Below are 20,540 nucleotides of genomic sequence, written 5' to 3' on the forward strand. Positions count from 1 at the left end.
AGCCTGATCCAAAGGTGCTCTGTTAGCACACATCTGAAGGAGCAACAATGATCCTGCTGGTCTTTAGCCTCATATAACCTCAGCCACTTAAATGTGGACAGAACCTTATTTTGACCTGTCTCTCAGGTTTCTTGGCACTTTTGTTTTTGTTTTACATATTTTTTTAACATTTCGAGTATTGACATAATTGTAGAAGGAAAACAGTTCTTCTTAATTTGGACTGAAGATGATTAGCATAGCTGACACATTTCTGTATTTCCAATAAGTACTGGTCAAAAAAAGCTGTATTTCTGATATCCCAGTTTATTTGTTGGTTTTAGGCTCTGCACTGTTTTTGTGACCACTAGTGCTCAGCAGTCTCTAAAAATCTATTATACTCTTAGCTCTGCTCCTCACTGCTGCAGCAATAATGCAGGTTTTTCCCCCACAGGGAGCATGAAGGCTTCATAAACTGAGACAGTGTCTGCCAGACTGCTGACTATCAGCAGGACCGAGGGGGAGCTGGATTGGGGCTTTGTCTTAGATGTTGTGTGAGATTAATGGAGTCAAACTGAAATCACAATGCGATGAACTGAATATTACATGTGGGCCCTGATTAGGGCTTGTGACGTTACTTGTAGACATCATCTTTGTGAGAAATGAACCATCTTCACTCTTGACAAGACACATACTGTTTGGTCATTCTGCACCTTGTTTCTGTTTGGGTTAGAGTTGATTTTGAGTCCATTTGAAACATGATTTGGCACCAAAGTCAGCTGTATATACAGTCTGACCAGAAATACAGAAACTCCTGTGCAGTGTAGAGGAGCTTGTAGTTTGTGAAGCTCGTGCCTGTTGCATGTACAGGGATTTATGTTTTTACAGATCAAAGCAAATACATTTCCCAAGCACAGGCCTCAGATCTGCACACAAACTTATCATTGGTTTCTTAATCCAGGGTTTAAGAGTTAAGGTGCAAGAGCTTGTACGCTGTATGCTTATAGCAGCTTCAGCCTCCAAACCCATAGTGATTTGCCTGCATGAGAACAGAACTTTGAATCAAACTAAACCCTAATTGATGAGTGTCTTGGTGGCCTGCAGGTGGTGGCTGAAGGTGCTCACCATGTACCTGGGGGCCTGTGTTGGAGCTGTAAAGCTCTTTTGCTTATAAAATAAACAAATTCTTATTTATTCCATTCTCTGTCATTTTAATTAGCTGATTCCTCAGTTGGATCACTTCACAGTTGTAAACACCCTGGTACCCAGTCCAAGTCTCCTTGACTTGTCATATCGGGAGCAAATATGAGCCACAGCAAGAAACGTCTTACAGCTCTGTTAGGTATAGTCTGCAAATTTTAATTATTTTAAGACCCTGGTCCCTGCAGCAAACAGGTGGAAAATAACAAAGTACATTTACTCAAATACTGTACTTACGTACAATTTTTGGCATTTGTACTTTATTGAGTATTTCCATTTTCTGCTACTTCATAATTTAACCTCAGTGAACTTCAGAAGTACTGGCCAGGAAGTACTTTTTACTACACTGCATTAAATTATTAACATAAATTACTGGTTAGTTTTCAGATTCATATGAAGTTTTACTTGTGTTACTTCAAATTTATTTTAATCGTTATTGTCATTATTATCGTTGCTGTTACTGGCATTATTGTAGACATACGCAGACTATGCACAGCAGTGGTGGAACATAACTGAAGTACATTTACTGTAGTATTTTACAATTTTGAGGTACCTTACTTGAGTATTTGCATTATATACAATTATTGTACTTTTTCCTGCACTACATCTGTCTGACAGCTGGAGTTACTCTAAAAATGAGTCTTTTCATTTCTTTCCCATCCAGTGAAACTTGAAACATCTGAATAAAATAAGATGCTCTGCTGCAGAAAAGGTTACTTATAAATATATGCAATGAATATATATATATATATATATAGAGAGAGAGAGAGAGAGAGAGAGAGAGAGAGTTTAATGCATTACTTCAAAAACATCATATTATAACAGCAAAACACTGACAGGACCTATTTTTTTGACACTACTTTAATCTTGCTGATAATACTTAACACAAATTATCAGATTTAAACGCAGGACTGTTTCGTGCAGTGGATTATTTTCACAGTGTGGTTCTGGTACTTTTCCTAAAGGAAAAGCTGATCCGTCCCACCCAGGGTTAGATAATCCAGTCTGGGACCGAGCTGTGACCTCAGGCTGACGTGCCGCTCCGGCCCAGCCCATCCTGATCCTGCGATGCAGCCGCCGCTGTCCGCTCCGCAGTCTCTCCCTGAGAAAACCACGTCTCCACACGTCCAGGACTATACAGCCCAGCAGCTCGGTTATCTAGAGCCACGCATGCTTTTCACCCAAACCAGACCTGCTGCCGTCCACCTGCGACAAGGTGAGTGCGCTCAGGGTCGGGTTTTTGTCGGGGATGTTAGCGGCCGGAGGTGGGGGAAGCACCCGGAGGACGGTGGCGCTGCATCGGGGGCTGAAAAGATGATGCCTCGGTGGGTCACCGCTGCTTTCAGGGCATAAGTCCCGCTTTTAACCGCGTTGTCGTCTGGAAACAGATGGTTATTTTCCTGTTTGTTGATTTGACGGTGGCGTTTTGTGTATTTCTGGCACAAAGACAGGGACGCGCAGGGTAACGGGTCGACACATCATCGGTGTTTCTGTGTGGAACTGGCCCGGTTCGGGCGGGTTCTGGATTAAAATACACGATTAGACCAAAACAAACACAACTGGATCATCAGGGCCAACCACAGCGGCCTGTGTCCCTGTTCGATCACCATATTATTGATCCCATATTATTGGAAGCTGTCTGATATAACGAGGAGCTGCAACTTCCGCTGACAATTTACAAAATAAGAGCTTGGAGAATTTCTTAGCACAATTTGTCTCTGCAAGAAGATACTTAAAATGTAATTGTACTTTGTAAGTAACTACAGTTTTTAGAAACATAAAAGCAGAAAAACCACAGTGTGAAATTGCTCAGCTACAAGTAAAAGTGCTGCAGTTTATTTAAATAAAAGTGCAAATGTATCAGCACCAAAACAAAAAGTAAAAGTAGTCATTCTGCAGAATAGCACCTTCATTTCATTAGCTTTTATATTATTGGATTCTAATTATTGATGCGTTTTTGTGTTCCTCACTTTAATGTTGCAGCTGTTAAAGGTGAATGTTAACCTCCTATACACTTTTAATTTGAAGTACAAATTACTGCCCGGTAGCTTTCCCACTGAGATCAATAGGTTTTATGATTATATTGTATTTAGTTTGATTCATCTTGTGAAAAATAACAACAATCAGATAAAATTGTGTATTTCTAGGTTGAATACAATAATATATTTTAATAAGATTTTCAAGAGATTGATGTTAGAAACTATTTTTCCTATTGCACACTCCCATGCTTTTACTTTTAAGGCTATCTGGATGTACTTGCGTATGTATAGTGGCTATTTAATGCTGGTTGGTGTCTTAAGGGGCTTTTTATGCAATGTGGTTAAGGCCTTAACAATAATAATTAGGTCTTGCCATATCTGTTGCATTAACCTGCAGGTTAGCACCAGGTTAGTAATCAATATCAAATATTGATAAATCCTTTGTGTGAATTCTAATTGTGATATTCCTCGTGTTCTTCTAGAGCCTTCTAGGAAACTAGAGGAAAGAGTTCTATAAACGGTTGTTTTCTGCCTGTTCTCCAGAACCTGAGTCAGTTTTGTTTAAAGACTGAATTAACCTTTCAACACTCCCACACCCTACTTACCCCTGGTGTATAATTACCACCCGGTTCCTATGTTCCAGAGAGGCACTGAAGGCAGACAGGGCATGTATTTTAGCTCTTCCTATGATGTGATAGACTGCACTGTTTTTTTTTTATTTAATAAGTGTACATACTGCTTAAATAAGCTCTGAGTTGTTCAGTTACAATAAAGGGTAAACAGAAAAATGTGAGACGTGAAATGTTTTAATGGATCCCACTGTCTGTGCACAGATCCAGCCTCCTGCTCTGCAGCAGGTTTAGAGCCACACTCTAAAATATTAAATATTATGAAATCAAAATATCATGTTTTCACATTCACTGGTGACCTGTCCAGGGTGGACCCCTGCCTTTCACCCAGAGAGAGCTGGGATAGGCTCCAGCTGATCCCCGGGACCCTGATTCAGGAAAAGTGGGTATAGAAGATGGATGGATGTTTTCAAATTCTGAGTCTGTCTGTGTCAGCAGCCAGTGTGAGAACGGACCTGGAATGACTGACCTAACCATCAGGTTTAATGTCTCAACACTGGTCACAGTTTTTCTAACCCACAACAGAATCGGTGTTTCAGGCGACGTGTCTGCTGCCTGTGTGTTCAGCCGATTGTGGAATGTGTCTGTCTGTGTTACATAACCGAGGGCCTGCAGAGGCCGGATGCGCATAGTTTCCCAGTGTGTGTTTGTTGTGTGTGTCAGTGCCAGTTGTGGTTTTATCTATCGTGGGACTATCTTAGATGTGGCAAAGCACTGTCTACACACACCATGCAGGTCCTATTGTGTGTTATCTGGTTCTCCTGAAAGGTGTTTTGGCACTGTTATCTGCAGTTTGCACCCAGTGGTGGCTTGTTGTTAAGGTTGTCCAGTGCTGAAGGATTAGACTTTCAACAACATAATAATTTTGAGACCTTTCTAAAGGATACCAACCTCCCCAAAGCCTTTTCACTCTCTGGCATTGAAGTATTTCAAACTCAATAAAGCAAACGCATCACACAGTTTGTGCTTATGTGCTGTAACTCAGTCACTGGGCCATGTTATTCCCACCAATTCCATTAGTCATATAAATATATACAGTCGTCACATTACCAAACGGTGTCTACCAAATTCGATTCATTTGAAGATTAAAGTGTTTATTTTTCCTGTTGTGATATAATTTTCTAATATAAGTTGCTCTCATGTCGTTTGCCTGCACTCTGGAGTGTTTCAGAGTTAGTTAGAAAGCTCAGCGCTTTGTGTTTTAAAGTACAGAGCAGTCAAAAGGATTACTTCAATATCTGTGAGTTACACAGTGTTCAAAACACTTGAACCTCATGTGAACTCACCCAGTCAAAGGAACCATTGAAATCAGCCGTACAGCAGTGTCTTTACAGCTGACTGGGCCCTTGGTAGCGCCTGCATCCCTTTGGGGGTTTGGTCGTGACATGAACCGCATTGCAATGTGAAGTACTGTCAAATTTGAGTTAGTTCAGTTTCCATTTTCTTATTGTACTTTTGCTTCACTAAATTGTGGGTTGAAATATGTAGGACTGTGCCTAATGATCATTTTCATTGTTGAGTAATCTGGTGATTAATTTCTCACGTAATAAATTTGTTCTTTCTTCTACAAAATGTCCAAAAATAATGAAAAATATTATTAGTCACAGGTTCCCAGAGCACAGTCTTCACATGTCATCTTTTTATATTATATTATATTAAATGTCTGGCATTTTTACTTCAAACCATCAATTGATTATCAAAGTAGCTCAATGACTTTAGGCCTAGAAATGTGTTTTTTATTCATTTATTTAAATGCTGTGGTCACTAGTGGCTTTACAGATTAGGATTTTATATACACTAAATGATTAATATATAACATTTTCAGAGTGCACTACATTACATGCTACATTAAAATATTGCTTATCGTTGTATCAGTAATAATCCACTCAAGCAGCTTTTGTGCACTTCTACTACATTTTGCTGATGCTGCTTCTGTTTATTTAAAATAAAACCTCTTGCACCACCAATGTGAGGGACATCGTTTTCACTTCATCTTTATAAAAACATTACTGTTTTTAATATTTCAATACATTCAGCTGTTTAACACATTTTTACTGCAGTAATATGTTATATTCACAGCCTCTACATGAAATTCTCTATTCTACTTTGTGCTGTTTGTAATTTTACTCAACTTTACTTATGACCCGGCTCTGTGATTCTGAGCATGGACTTGGGTATAATTCGTTTCTGAAGGGAAAGCAAGTGGACGTGCAACAACCCTTTTTTAGACTTTTTAGTGTCTCACACACACACACACACACATAGCTTTTACCCTGGTTCTCATTGTGGTAGTTCTTTCATGCCTCTCAGTGTGCAATGCTTCAATGCTTCACTGGTTTAAAGGCACCCAGGCGACTGTATGGGAGAGCTGTGTGTGTGTGTGTGTGTGTGTGTGTGTATTGTTGAAGCAGAATGAACGATGCCTGGCCTGCTCTGTATTTTGTGCTCCTTTCGTCTGCCTGTGAAAGAGCACCGAGCGCTGCTGGGGCACTGTCGATGTGCTGCAGACGTGCTGTTGAGTGGAAACAAGTAACAGTCTGGTAATTATGGGATGACTGGTCCCTCAGCTGCTGATTCAGAGTAGAAAGGCGGGGAGGAAACTTGAACAACTACAACAAGTGCACTAAAGCTCAGATGCTTGGATTATTCCTGAGTGTCATCTAAAGACAAATCTGGGCTTCCTGATTAATTGACTCTGATTCTCTGTTGCCTTTGCAGATCTAATGTTACTGCCAGATCCATTCAGCTTGATTAATACTCGACACAGAGTTGGTTAATTGATTAGCTTATCTTATTGATTAATTGTCCTGAAAGTGATTGGTCAAACAAAATATTCTCTCTTTGGTGATTTGCTGCTTTACAAGTCATTGCAAATGGAAGAGTTTTGGATTCCGGCCTGTGACCAGCATGTTGCTGGGTTAACACACATTTATTTATTTGCCCTTGAGCTTCCTCCAGCAGCTCTTGTGCTTACGCAGGGATTTCTGTCACAGTGATAAACATTTGCCGTCAATGTCATAGTGATTCCTCTCACAAACACACTGACCGGGTTTTCTGCTGTGACCACCTACACTAAAAGCACCATGTGATCGTGAGGCAGTCTGCTTGAAACCATCTGCAGTCCATCTCGGTCGGATATTGTGTGTTTGCGCATCAGCATGGGAGGAGAGAGATGGAAGGAGAGGGGGGTGGAGGAGAGGAGAGATGGTAATTAGAGAGGCAGAAGTGGTTAAAGCAAAGATGTATTACACTGCAGTGCATGGAGGAGAGGCAGGGAGAGCAGGGGTTTAGTGAGGATGAGGGCAGGGAGAGCAGAAAGTGTGATGGATCAAAAGAAGGCAGGAAAGAGAGTGAGGAGTGTTTGGATATGAACCAGAGATAAAATGAGACGGAGTTGGATGCAGCACAGAATGAAGGAGCAGAGAGATGTGATGGAGAACGGCAGTGTTGTGTATTTGTGTGTTAGTGTAGCATGGGCGTTAAAGCAAATGTGGGGAAGGGAAACTTGTCCACTACATTTGAATCTGATCGTTTACACAGACTAAATTTAATAACTGCCCTACAGAGTAAAAACACCCCTGTACACTTTCTCCTATGTCAAATCAAAATGTCTGCTGTGAAATCAGTTACAAAAGTATTTCTTACCACATTCTGCCAACAAGTTTCAACAAAACTTTCATTTTGGTTTCAGGAATGAATAGAATTTGTCATTTTCTGCCAGAGACTGTAAGAAAAGCTGTCATTTAAATCAGACACTGACGACTTAGGAAGAAAATCTTGTCAGCTAAAAATATCATTGCTGCAAATTTGAGTCTGTAAGGCCATAAAACCCTCACAGATTATCATTTATTAATCTCACAACAGTATTGCTTTCTTACAGAATAATGTGATTTAAACCTGGTAATGCTTTAAAATTATAATTTTGTTTGGTTTTGCAGCAGGGTTTACAGAAAACACACTGAAATCATATCTATACCCAGTAGACAATTATCAGCGATCTGATTCTTGTTGCTGCAGAATAGAAACGCTGTCATTACTCGACCCCAGCCTGCCCATTCCTCCATCGCGCCTGAATAGTGTCGATCGCAGTCGCAGTCGCCGTCGGGGCTGAGACCTGTCGGCGGTGGAAACACGCTGGTCTCCCGTTATGTAAGCGTCTGTAAGCTCGTCATGTTCAGGCAGAGGAACAGGTGAGCAGGGAAACTCACTAAGCCTGAACGTAAACAGGGATCAAGATCATGTGTTCCTCTTTAGGTCCCTGAGAAGACACAGGTCGTTCAAGGTTGTGGCTTTTCGCTGTTTGTGTCTAAGTGTCTAATTTATACTGATTCTACATTCACTCAGGTGAAATCTACATGTGGAGAAGACTTATCTGTTAGATCTATGTGTCACACGTCTTACTTGTGTATGTTTTCTCTGGGATTCAACTTTGGCTTCAGTGAAGTGAAGATGAAAATCCACTACATCAGCTCAACATCTTTGTGGTGATGCTTTGATTTTAAAAGACTTGATGCAGCACATTTAACCAAACATTTATTCTGTGAAATCCTCACCAGCTTCAGGGCTGATCTTGTGTTAAGCAGTGAGAGCATCTTCCTTCAAGGATCAATAAGGCCTCACATTTCGCCGTATCAGCAGGAACGTGGACAGTTCGGTTCACACCAGCAGATTCACACCCACCTGTGCTGGTTTTTAAACAGGACATGGAAGTGGAAACTTTGAAGGGACCCAGATTGAAAGACTGAATATACCCATGAACCTGTCTGTATATGTTAGAACTTCCTTACTGGTTTGATTTGGTTCCACATGGACAAACTGGGCATGTTCCTGCTCCAGAAAACCCACTTCTATTTTCATGTTTTATTCAAGAGCAATCCTCTTACACTGTGTCTTTGCTACTGTTGGTGGGAAATTTCCACCCTGTGACACTGGGTCATTTCCTTTTTCTTTCCTACCTATCTGTGTAGTTGTTTTTTTTTTTTAACATTCCTTCTTTGTAGCTCCTCTACTCTTTTTGTCTGGCTTCATTCGACCCTGCTGTGAAATGGCGAATATGTGCAACAAACAAAAGCTCTTTGATTCGGGTAGCGTCACAAACGCACACAGAGCCCAGAGTCTGTAACTCAGCAGCCAGACGGCTACAGACGGTGGCGAGAGAGACACTGACACATGTGAGACTCAGTTTGCAGTGACAGCACTGTTTGTTTTTTCATTCAGCCGGTTAACCAAGTCAGATTAGACTATTGTGCTGTAGTGCTGTAGGATATTTTAAGAAGAAAATAGGCTTAATAAATCCAAACAATGCTCGGAGCATCAGATTATGAAAACAGAGTAGACGGACTACACAAAAATCTCCAGATCCCCAAAATGTAATTTTTTATTTTGCAGCTCAAAGACATTTAGACATATAAATTAAAACTTTTTAGATCGGACTATATTTTAGTCAAACTACCTCACAATTTATTACTTATGAGATTCTTTTATAGCATTTATTATTGATCACATTAAAGCAGCCACTTTTCAGTCGAGCTTCAGCCTCGTTTACTTTAAATGTCAAGACCCATCTTTGACCTGCCCATTATTTAAACATGCTCATGGGCTTATTGAGTGCCTGCACCGTTTTTCAAGTTAGTTTTGTCAGAGAGGGTCTGAGCTGCACTGTAGTTGAAGTTGGAGGCATTTAACTGTTAGATTAGTAGAAATGTCTGTTTCTGGACAGACATTTTTCATCCTCGCTCAATTACATTATCATTTGTTTTCTGCTGGGACACTATTAACTTCACTTACTGTCCTTTTTGTTTGGGAATATCTAGGCTGTCCTGTCTCCTACACAAAAGCCTGTCTTCTGCCTTGTTGTGTTGTGAAAGCAGCCACAAGATTGCGTTCAGTAAACATGAGTCCCACTGTGAGTATGGACTTCATCCATCATCATAATTGCCATCACCTCTTGTGGTGTGTCATCTATCTCCGCCTGGACTCGGATGCTCCCTCCCAGGCTCTGATTTATTCCTGGAAGTTCAGGCCTGGTGATATAAGAGAGAGGACATCCTTTGTTACAAAGCAGCTTTTCTTTTCCTGAGTGTTTCATAAATAGGTCAATTCCCCACCCTCCTTTCTAAAACCATGCCGTACAGTAGGGCAGGTCTTCCAGAGAACCCATTAAGGATGTGTTTGTGGGAAAAGATCATAACCCTTAATGAATCCCCAGTTATTTGATACACACATAGAAAATCTTGGTTCTTTTCCTCTTTTTTTTCTTTGTTTGAAACCCAGGACCATGGAGAGGAGTAGGCTGAGGATGTACGATGTATTTTTTCTCGTAAATATTGGGGATGTTATTGAAACAGCAACAGTTTTTTCTTGAGCACTTGCTTGTAGAGCAGCGTTAGCATCAATTTGTAGTCATGGCTGTGGCTGAGTCTAATTTTCATTCCCCTTTTAGCTCTGTTTTGGTCTCCATCAACTCCTGAGAGAAATATCACACACACTCTTTAGCCTCTAAATGCTCCTCAGTGTTATTGACTTTATCTGTCTGCCAGGTCATGCACAGCATCTTATCAGAGGCTTAGTGAGAGCAGTTTAGCTTTAGCTTTTAACCAAAACAATGAGCTGAAAGGTGCTAAAAATCCCAATAGAGCTAAAGGGAAAACCCATGAATGACACATTTCCAGTGTTTCCAGTAATGAATGTGAGAAGCTGCTCATCTTTACTGTGCATCATTTTCATGCTTCCTAGATTTTAGGAAGAACTGGTGCAGAACAAGAAGCTGTGTGACAGCAGAGGAAGGCACAGACTGATTCAGCCTGTAAAGTCGGCAGGCGTGTGTGTGTGTGTGTGTGTGTGTGAGTGTGTGAGAGACTTGTCTTCTTTCCTTTGGTTGCCATGGTTTCCTCACATTGTTTTTTTTACACATTTCTTGTTTTTCCTCGCTCTATTCTTTCTGTGGTTGTTTTCTCTGGATGTCTCTCACAACACGCCTCCTTCTGATTGGCTGGTGTTGTAGCTAGGGTTTTTGATGTTGCGTGGGAAATGAAATTTGATTGGCCAGACTCAGCCTCTTTGTTCTTGTTGAACCTTTATCTGATTTGATCTGCTGTTATCTGGTAAGAACACAGAGCTATTGTTGGTTTACAGTGACTAGTAGATGTGTTTTCTCATCAAGACATCCAGTGACCTGCACTGATGGTGACTGGCACTGTATGCCAAAGCTACAGAGGACCTGGACTTAAAAATATATTGACTGATGCACACCATATTTTCAGATGTGCACGTTTTGTTCAAAAAAGCTCCATTATTGAGCTGCGTCCTGTGAAAAGATGGATCAACTGGTTATTATTGTCAAAGCAGGGAGCATAATGACGGAGTCCATTCATTGGTTCTACTCAGGTTTCTCTGGTTCTGTTTCTGTTTCTATGTGTGTTATTGAATGCCTGATCCTTCTGACAGGCTGTTTACAGTCCATCTGTCCCCTGAAGCACTAATCCTGTAGGGGGCGGTCCACATATCACACAGCTGTATTTTGTAAAATAAACAGGATGATTGATAATAATATTACTCAATTAATTAAGTCATTTGTGCCTTAACTTCCTGAAAACATTGTCACAAATAACAGTTTATGATGCCAAGATATTCAGTCTTCTGTGATATTGAACAGAAAACCTTTACTACTGAGAAGATGAAACCGATTCATTATCAGAGTTTTCTATCAGTTGACTAATTGATTAGTAACAAAAGCATTTTAGGTTTGCACCAGCTATAGTTTTTAGACATTTGGACCTTTGTTTATTGACATTTTCTGCTGAGGTTTTCTTAAAATGAAGTTACAGTACAATGTAGAGCCACCAAACAGAACTCATTTGTTTCTTCTCCATAATAATCCTTCCTTTTAGGTACATAACCAACTTGGTTTGTATATTAGATACAAATATAGAGGATAATAGAGGCAGTAACTACAGTGGAAGCTGAAAATGATGACGAAATTTTGAGGATGCACAGGTGGATGGATACTGCTGACCCAGAACGTCTTTGGAGGGTCAGCAGCATCCTTCAAAGTGTGTGTGTCTTTGTGTGTGCGTGTGTGCTCTGACCCCTCACAGCTGAAGTGTTTGGTCCAAAGCAGTCGTGCTTACAAAGCTCTGTATCAGAAAATACTTACAACAACCTAAAAATCAGTGCAATTAAAAGTAATAGTTGCTGTGACCTTTGCTTTTGTCCACATAGGTGTGTCAAGAATACCCACAGGAACATGAAATAGTCATGAAGACAAAGGAAAGTTCTGTGTTAACGTCTGCTTAACACCAGCTGTCTTGTCTGAACACACATTACACAATCGAGCCTGGCTGACCCTGCAGCTAATCTCTTAAACCCATTTCAGTTTCCCCTGTGTGGCATTAACGTTGCCTGCACCCTTCATTGCAACCACTAAGCTAATCTCATTAACATCACTTTCCACGGACAGGAAGCATCAGGCCTAAGAAGCACTTAGTTTTCTTGGTGGGAATATTTTATACTGAGTATTTATATTATTGCTCAGTTTTAAATTCTGCCTTTAATAAGAAATGAGCAAACCTGTTGCAGCCATTTGCAAAATACAGCCTGTGTGAGATCTCAGTTGTGTGACTTCTTTTTATTCAATGGTATTTGTCCTTAAAATGGTTGTTTATTATACATTACACATTTACACATTACACAACGGTACACATTTAAAACACATACACACACATTCAAATATTACCAATTGCAGTTGTCTTCCTTATGTGTTATGTAACAAGATGTCCTCCATGACATCAGGTTGTTAAAGTAGGATATCACCTTTTAATCCGTACAGAATAATCTTATCTACACTCAGCATCTTTCAAAACAAAGTTTCAAGGTGCTTTAAATAATAATTTCAGAGATTGATAGGCTTCTCTTGAAAATTTATGGAGTCAAACCAAAATGTAAATGTCAGTAACTGTCAGATTTGCTAATTATCTTCCTGTGTGCCTTCAGCAGGGCATTGTGGGTAGCCATCACTTTGTTGTTTGCAGCTATGAGATAAAGAGATTCAGCTCCACTTTGCCATGGGTGAAGCCGAAGCCTCCCTGACAGCAAATACCATCCCAGTCCTCAGTGTAAAAAGGTCATTTGTGAAGAGTGGCGTCTCAGTTATTACCCTGCCGCTGTGCAAACCTGTCTCACCGTGCTAACATTTAGCTTTAGAGCCGCAGTCTGCAGCCTCGGACGACCTTTCTCTCCCCTCTGTTTAGTAATCAAAATGATGAAGTGCTCACTGTGCACCTGCTTGTAACTGTGCTCATGAAGATCTCATCACTTTCTGCATATCTGCCACCATGAGAATCTGCATTTCTATAATGTACTGTAATACTGTAATGTTATTTATGGCCTGCTCGTACCTACAGCTTTAAACTTTTTTTCTTCTACATCTTTTTGTAAATTTTCTTTCTTTCTGCTTAGAACCACATTTGTCTGACATCCAGACAGATTTAAGGCTTAAAATTCAGTTTCAAATTTCCTTTTAATTGGCCTCCTCTACCAGGGATTATGTTTAACCAAGTAGGTATAACAGGGGGTCTTAGTTAGCACACAACCAGTACAGGTCACGAGCTGGTGAGCGGATCAACTTAAAGCTGATTGTCAGTCCTAATCCCCTTTAAAGTCTATCTGACTCTACTAGAGAAAATTAAATATATTACAAAGGATGAATTGACACATATGCCAAATGTGATTAACCCGTGTCTTGTGGCCAATAGACAGCGATGCTGCTCAGCTTAACCTTGGCCAAATCAATATATCACCATGTAATGACAACAGATATCACAGCATTTGGATTCCCACATTCATTTGAGATAATCACCATAAACCGACAATAAAGGTTGTTAGTTTCCCAGATGTTAAACTGCACCTAAAAGTGTCTGTCACATCCAGTATTGTCTACTGCAAAACGAAGCTACAGGGTCAGGTGTAGGTTTAGATAAGAGAGAGTGAGTGAAGGGCTGAGAGAAATATATTTCTTCAGCCTGGTGCAGGAGGAAGCCTTGACAGAACAAATGACACCCTGCAACGATGCAGAAAGCCTCATAGAAGATAGCGTTAACGCTAACAAACACAAAGTCTCAGTTATTCACTGGAATTACTGCACATGATGTGGGGGGTTATAGTGTACACTGGCATCCTAAGCCGTGAAACATAACACTTGATCTTTGCTGAGTAAAGTTTCGTCAGTGCAGATATTGTTGTGTATTGAAGCGTACGGTTAAATGAATCAGATCACAGGGCGTGAAAACTGTTTTCCTATTTAAGTTCAGCTATTAAAAACAAACAGATGATCAGCTAAATGTCTGGTAGCTTATCGAAGTGAATCATAAAGGGGCGAGATGTGAACTGGAGTCGTCTGAGGTACAACCGACTGTCGATGGGGAGGGAAATAATGGGTGCTTCATCCTGTGTTTGTCGGTATGTGTGTGTCACTTAGGGTGTAATGTGTGAGTGGGGATGAGATCATAGCTCTTTAAGAGTCAGCTGCTTGGTGTGTGTGTGTGTGTGTGTGTGTGTGTGTGTGTGTGTGTGTGTGTGTGTGTGTGTGTGTGTGTGTGTGTGTGTGTGTGTGTGTGTGTGTGTGTGTGTGTGTGTGTGTGTGTGTGTGTGTGTGTGTGTGTGTGTGTGGATCTCACTGCTTTTACTTCACATGGTGCTGACTCACCCTGCTCAGTGTACAGACGACACTTCACGGGTATAATTTTGCTGCAGCTTATTCTGTGGTGTTTTCTGTTGCAGCACATAAAACCACACGGCTTTATAATCAGTACTGATCATATTTTAATCCTGATGTTAAATCATTAGCAGTGTGTGAGTGTGTACAATGTGGGATCATTTGTATAATGTCTTCTGTAGCTCCAGGCCTCTGCTGCTGTTTGTGGACTTTTGTTTATTTTGTCTTCTACCCCTTGAAGCAGTTTTAAAGTCCTACTTATTTCTTCCTATTCACTAATTATACTTTGACCTGCTTCATGTAAAGCCCCTTACAACATCGTATGAGGGAACCCGACGTGATCTCATTCCATAAAAGGCAAAAATATTTAATTGGCAATGAAAATGAATGAGTGATGAGTATAAAATATAAAGGCAGTAAAATCCATGATAGGGCTTTTATAGCTTATTGAACATGAAAAATTAGTTAATATTGTATTGATTCATCTGTAGTTCCTGATTTTTATGACCACAGAGCCTCAGGTCTGGATATGGAACTTACATTGCATTGGCCTGTATTTGTAAATGTCTTTTCTCCCTCTCTCTCTTCATATTTTCCAGATGTACCACTCTGACCATGGTGTAGATTTCCCTGACCTGTCCTTCCAAATCCCTGGCAGCCCCGTAGAGCTGGACCCAGCAAACAGAGTGTGAACACAACGCTCAACACCCCACACACCTGCCTTCCCCCTCTCCCCCACAGGGCCTCCCTCTGCTGCTGCAGCTACAGTCCCACCCTCCCTCCTCCTGAATCATGGACAGCCCTCCTAAACTGTCTGGGGAGACACTGATAGTGCATCACATTCCCCTGGTGCACTGTCAGGTGTCTGCAGGACGGCAGGGTGGCTGTGGGGGCTTGCTGAAGAGGAGTAACCCGTTCAGCACGCCAGAGAACCTGGGTCTGAGTCGCACCACTTCCCTTCCCGAGAGAGACGTCCTCCAGAGAGAGGCTCTGCTCTACAGCAGCCTGATCCAGACCTCCAGCGGCTCCTGGTCTTCCCACAGTGGAGGAAGAGAGAGGAAGGGTGGTGGGAGAGGAGGCAGCATGGCAAGTGATGATTCATCGTTTACCTCAAGCAACTCAGAGGACCAGCTTACTACAGCTCATACATTACCCAGAGCCAAACAGAGGAACAGGAATCCATTGCGTCATAATCCATTCCTGCTGAATATGGAGGATGATGAGGATGAAGAAGAGGAGGATGATGGAGACAACCTCAGCGGTTACCTAGAGGACTCTTCATTCCACCTCCACAGTGACACTAACTCTGCTCTTGATGACGGGATGGCTCCTTTCCACTTACATGACCTTGGCTTTGCCACAGAGCCCTTCCTTTTGCACAGCTCAGTGGGAAGAAGAAGACGCGAGTCCCTGAGGGTCATAGCCTCGGATCTCTCCAACCATCTGGAAGACCTGGACATCTTAGGACTGGACAGCCAGCGACGCCATGGAAGCAGTGGTTCCAACATGTCCATGGATTGTGGAGAACAAGACTGGGGTGATGACGATGAAGAAGATGAAGATCATCCTATGCGGTGTGGGCGGAACAGCAAGACTGGTTCCTATTCCTCCAGCTCCTCGACCCAGCACTGCTCCTGCTGCGCACTCTCCCAGAACTACCCTCAGCACTTCCCCGAAGCCTTCTCTGAGGCTTTCCCAGAGTGCCAGCAAGGCTACGGAAGCGACTCCTCCTGCAACAGCTCTGACGGTGTGCTCGTCAACTTCAGCACCATTTACAACAAGATGAACAACGGCGTACCAGAGAAGCCGCCAGTCTCAGGACACACCAACCTCAACAGCTCCACTGACCATTCCTGCACCTCCTCTGTTTCTGACCCCCCAGGAAACCAGCGGGATTCAACCGGAGGGGCTTTCTATTTGGACCTCCACACCTCCCCAACAGAGCCTCCGCTATCACAGCAGAAATCCTCCTGCCTTGGGAACGCCTTTCCTCTCATCCGTGAACAGCACCTCTCCACCTCCTCCACCTGCTCCTGTTCCATGGAGCACCAGGGGGTTCTTGACCTTGACGCCAACTGCAACTCCTACCAACCTCTGCATTCTGGGTCGTCTGGTGACCTCGCGTCCTGTCTGCAGAGCCAGGCCCGCCTGGTTGTCGCCACACAAAACTACTACAAGTTAGTCACTTGTGACCTTTCATCGCAGTCGTCTCCAAGTCCTGCAGGCTCCTCGGTCAACAGCTGCTCTGACGAGCACAGCAAGGGCAGTCCCACCCCGACGCAACCGAATGAGTATTTCCTGTTCAGACAGCGAGATGTTGAGGAGGGTGTTGAAGAAGAAGAAGAAGAAGATGAGGAGAGGGAGTCATCTAGGGTGAGTGGAAGATAGTACCTCCATTTTTCTCTTTCAACTTCTGTGTGAATCACTAGTAGAACAAAAATGCTAAATGAGTCCCACAGTTTAGTGTTTCTTAAACGGCACTATACGTACAGGGCTGCCCATGGCCATGTCTCAGAAGACACAGTTCCTTCTCATGATGACTAACCTTCACACAGGGCTGATAATAATAAAACTATTCCTCCAACATCAGCACGTATCCTGACTCACAGATAATACTCGTGCAGGTGTTATACATTGGACACCTGAATCTTTTGAATTTAAAGAGTGTTGATTCCTCTTGATGGTGTGTGTTCCTGTCGTGTGCTAACCAGCTGTGTTATAGAATGTGGAGCAAATCAATCCTTGGAAATAAACTGATTATTTGCTGCATTTGATTTAATTGTGGAACTGAAGCTCATTTATTTAATTTGTAAAATCCAAGCAAATGAGCAAAAAAAACACATTTTTCTGTATCTTGAAAAACACATCTTGCCATGGGTGGTTTTCCTAATTAATCAGGTTTAGTAGACTTGATAAATTTAAGCCAAATAGATATTTCTTCAGTGATAAGAAATACAGTCCAGAGGCAGAAATGACATCAGGCTCAACAAGGAACGGGCTGCAAAAACAACCTAATGCATAAATAGCAACCACTGTACATGGAATGAAAGACATTAAAATGTCCCTGTGACAATAACCCAGAACTTAAAATAGCCGTGACACTGGTATTAGTCTGGCACTGGCTTATTTTAGATCACAGACACTGTCTGGGGTTATCTGATCATCATGAGGATTATTTTTGTTACGTAGTGCTGAAGAGTATTAATATCTGGCTGTAACTGTGCCACTGTGCCAAAGAAAATCTGCCTTTAGGGCAGTTTAGGCCTTTGGTTTGCTGCAGATTTGTTGTTTTGAGGATTTTAAAGAACACTTTAGGTAATTTGACATCTGATGATAGTCTGATTGTTGTTTCATTCATTTTATTTTCTGTTTATTCAGCACGACGATGACGATGATGAGGATGAGGAGGAAAAGAAGAAGAATCAGCAGGCGGCTGGTGGGGCGAAAGCTGCTACTGCCCTTATTGAAGGCCAGGTGTACGTCAACATCTCTCCTCCCACGGTTGGCCGGGCAGTTATCGGAGGCGGAGCCTCTTCAGGAAGTCGTCCCCGTTCTCGCAGCTACGACCGCAACCTGGACAAGTCCCCCTCTCCTCGGCTTGGATCTCTGGAGCGTATGCTGAGCTGCCCAGTCCGGCTCAGCGAGGGCGCCGCTCCAGCTCCGCCTCCTCCCCCACGAGTCACCTCCTTCGCAGAGATCGCGAGAAGTAAAAGACGAAATGCAGGTACAGGAGGGTCGCCGTCACTGAAGGCAGCTGCAGACCCTTTCTCCTCCACTTACTCCACCCACTCCCACTCCTCGGTGGATTTCTCTCCAATCCTGGAGCAGCGTGCAGAGGTGCCAAGTCAGAGCACGTCGCCTGTACCTTTCACCAGATGTTACAGCCAAGGCAGCATAGACCGACACCTGGAAGGGGCGAGGGAGACCCGGGCCAAGGCCGAAGGTGCATCATCCACAACTACACAACCACAGTTCAAAAGCACATTTAGAATATTTTGGCCACAGTAACAAAACATTCAGCAGATATTCAGCAAGATTACCATTAACCTAAAGGTGTGTTTCTGTCTTCTACACAGGAACTTAAGCCTGTTTGAGTTTGTACCAGTTAAGTCAGATATCAGGTCATTTACCTTCTGGTAGTAAAAGCACAGTCACTAAAAGCATAACCATGATGAATATATCCTACTATAATAACACAAAAAGTTCCAACAGTTTAACATACTGCGTACGTTTCTTTTACATCTGCACTACCTGTTAAAAACAGACAAACAAAGCTCTGCATTGACTTAAATGCAAACCTTTTAATAAGAGTATCTGTCGTACGAGTGTCTGCATCTGTGCTTGTTGCTGTATGTCAAATGTGCCTAGGACAGAACAGTTCAGAGTGTGTTTCCTCAGCTTTAGAGGGAATGAATGGTTGAAGTGGGCCACTCATGTTCTGAATAACAATCAGGTGAGCGAGGAGATAAAGGTGTGGAAACTCTCCGCTGAGCTCTACATCAGCACACTGAGCTCTGTGTGTGTGTGTGTGTGTGTGTGTGTGTGTGTGTGTGTGTGTGTGTGTGTGTGTGTGTGTGTGTGTGTGTGTGTGTGTGTGTGTGTGTGTGTGTGTGTGTGTGTGTGCGCGTCTGCTGTGTTTGTGTGTTCAACCAGATCCACAGGCTCGTCCCTCAAACAAGGGAAGGTCAGAGAAAGTTACAGCAGCATCAACATTGACAGTTAATATATAACATATATCATATACCACAGATGAGGAGCAGGGTAGCCTCAAGGACCTGTGCCGCATCTAGAGAACCTGACCTTTTATTTCAGGGAACTCATAATAAAATGTTCAGAAGATTTAAATGTGCGTAAAGAGACAAGTGACTGAGTATTAAAGATGTCAGCAACATAAAAACAAAGAAGATAGTAGGTCTGGAGATTAGACCCTTTTGCATATGAAGGTCGTGCAGCTTAAAGGAGAACAACCAAGTGCAAACATGTGCAGGCGAGTGCATGGGGCCAGAACAAGCTGTAAATGGGTCCAGAGGTGTGTGAGGACAAAAGAGATGCTTTGAACAGCAATGTGTTTAGTCACAGTGGCTATATTATATACAGTGACAATATGTAATTCAAAAAATGACTATATCTTCAGTTAATAAGTCAAAGACCAAGCCCATTGTATATCTAATTAAACAGGTAAAGAGTTTATTTATATAGCACGATTCATACACAGAGTAATACAAAGTGCTTGTAAAGGACAAGCTGAAAGTACAGAGGCAGAAATCAAAATAAGAAACTGAAAGAAAATTAAAGGAGAATGAGTGAAGATAAAACACTTTCACTTGTCATATGCTGAGCTAAAAAAAAAAAAAAAAAAAAAGTTTTTAGGTTGGACTTAAACATTGCCAGAGATGAGGTTTGTCTAAAATCATCAGGAGAACTATTCCAGAGTTTAGCTGCATAAAACTGAAACGCTGCTTCTCCCTGTTTAGTCCTGACTCTGGGCTTGAGAAAAGAGCAGTTTGTGTAAGTGACAACAGGCATCACCATCACCTTATAAAGTTCAGTCTCAGCTGCCTGCTGCACCCCTGGTTACATAAACACACACACACACAAAAACAGCGAGTGCTTGGAATTCCACTGGAATTAGACCAGGGACATTACAGAGTGGCTGCACCAGGAATGAAATATCCCAAGAATTCCCAGCTGTCTCATTTTGCTGTTTTGTAAAAACTGAGGGCCTCAGAAACATTCTGGTGATGTCTTTAAAAAAAAAACTACCATTTAAGCAGAACAACTAGAAATATAAATCAGCTTTATCAGCTGTGTGTAAAAAGCAACATTTTTATGTTTTGTTATGCTTTTATTGTGAAGTCGATTGCAACAGACACAAACAGGATGTAGAAGTGGCAGGGTCCACTGTTGCAATGCACATGGGTCAAATTTAACAATCTGTAGTGTTAATAAACTGAATGTCTTTGGTTCTGAAGTTCAGCTTGAAGAAAATAAAAACTCTAATGGGCATTTGAAGTTATTTTCCTATATTTCCTGACCAAATATTAA

At 42.0% G+C, this 20,540-nt stretch overlaps 1 protein-coding gene across 2 annotated transcripts in view; it reads left to right on the forward strand.

Moving 5' to 3' along the window:
* Positions 1-2,237: 2,237 nt before the first annotated feature.
* rusc2 (RUN and SH3 domain containing 2) overlaps positions 2,238-20,540 on the forward strand; it is a 28,916-nt gene continuing 10,613 nt past the window's right edge. For both annotated transcript variants that reach the window (XM_026321577.1, XM_026321578.1), the window contains exons 1-3: positions 2,238-2,392; positions 15,095-16,868; positions 17,874-18,438. In XM_026321577.1, the coding sequence (XP_026177362.1) occupies positions 15,288-16,868; positions 17,874-18,438 (2,146 nt within the window). In that variant the 5' untranslated portion in view covers positions 2,238-2,392; positions 15,095-15,287. The remainder of the gene's footprint in view (positions 2,393-15,094; positions 16,869-17,873; positions 18,439-20,540) is intronic.

Source organism: Mastacembelus armatus, chromosome 9, assembly GCF_900324485.2.
Source record: "Mastacembelus armatus chromosome 9, fMasArm1.2, whole genome shotgun sequence".
Taxonomy (NCBI): domain Eukaryota; kingdom Metazoa; phylum Chordata; class Actinopteri; order Synbranchiformes; family Mastacembelidae; genus Mastacembelus; species Mastacembelus armatus.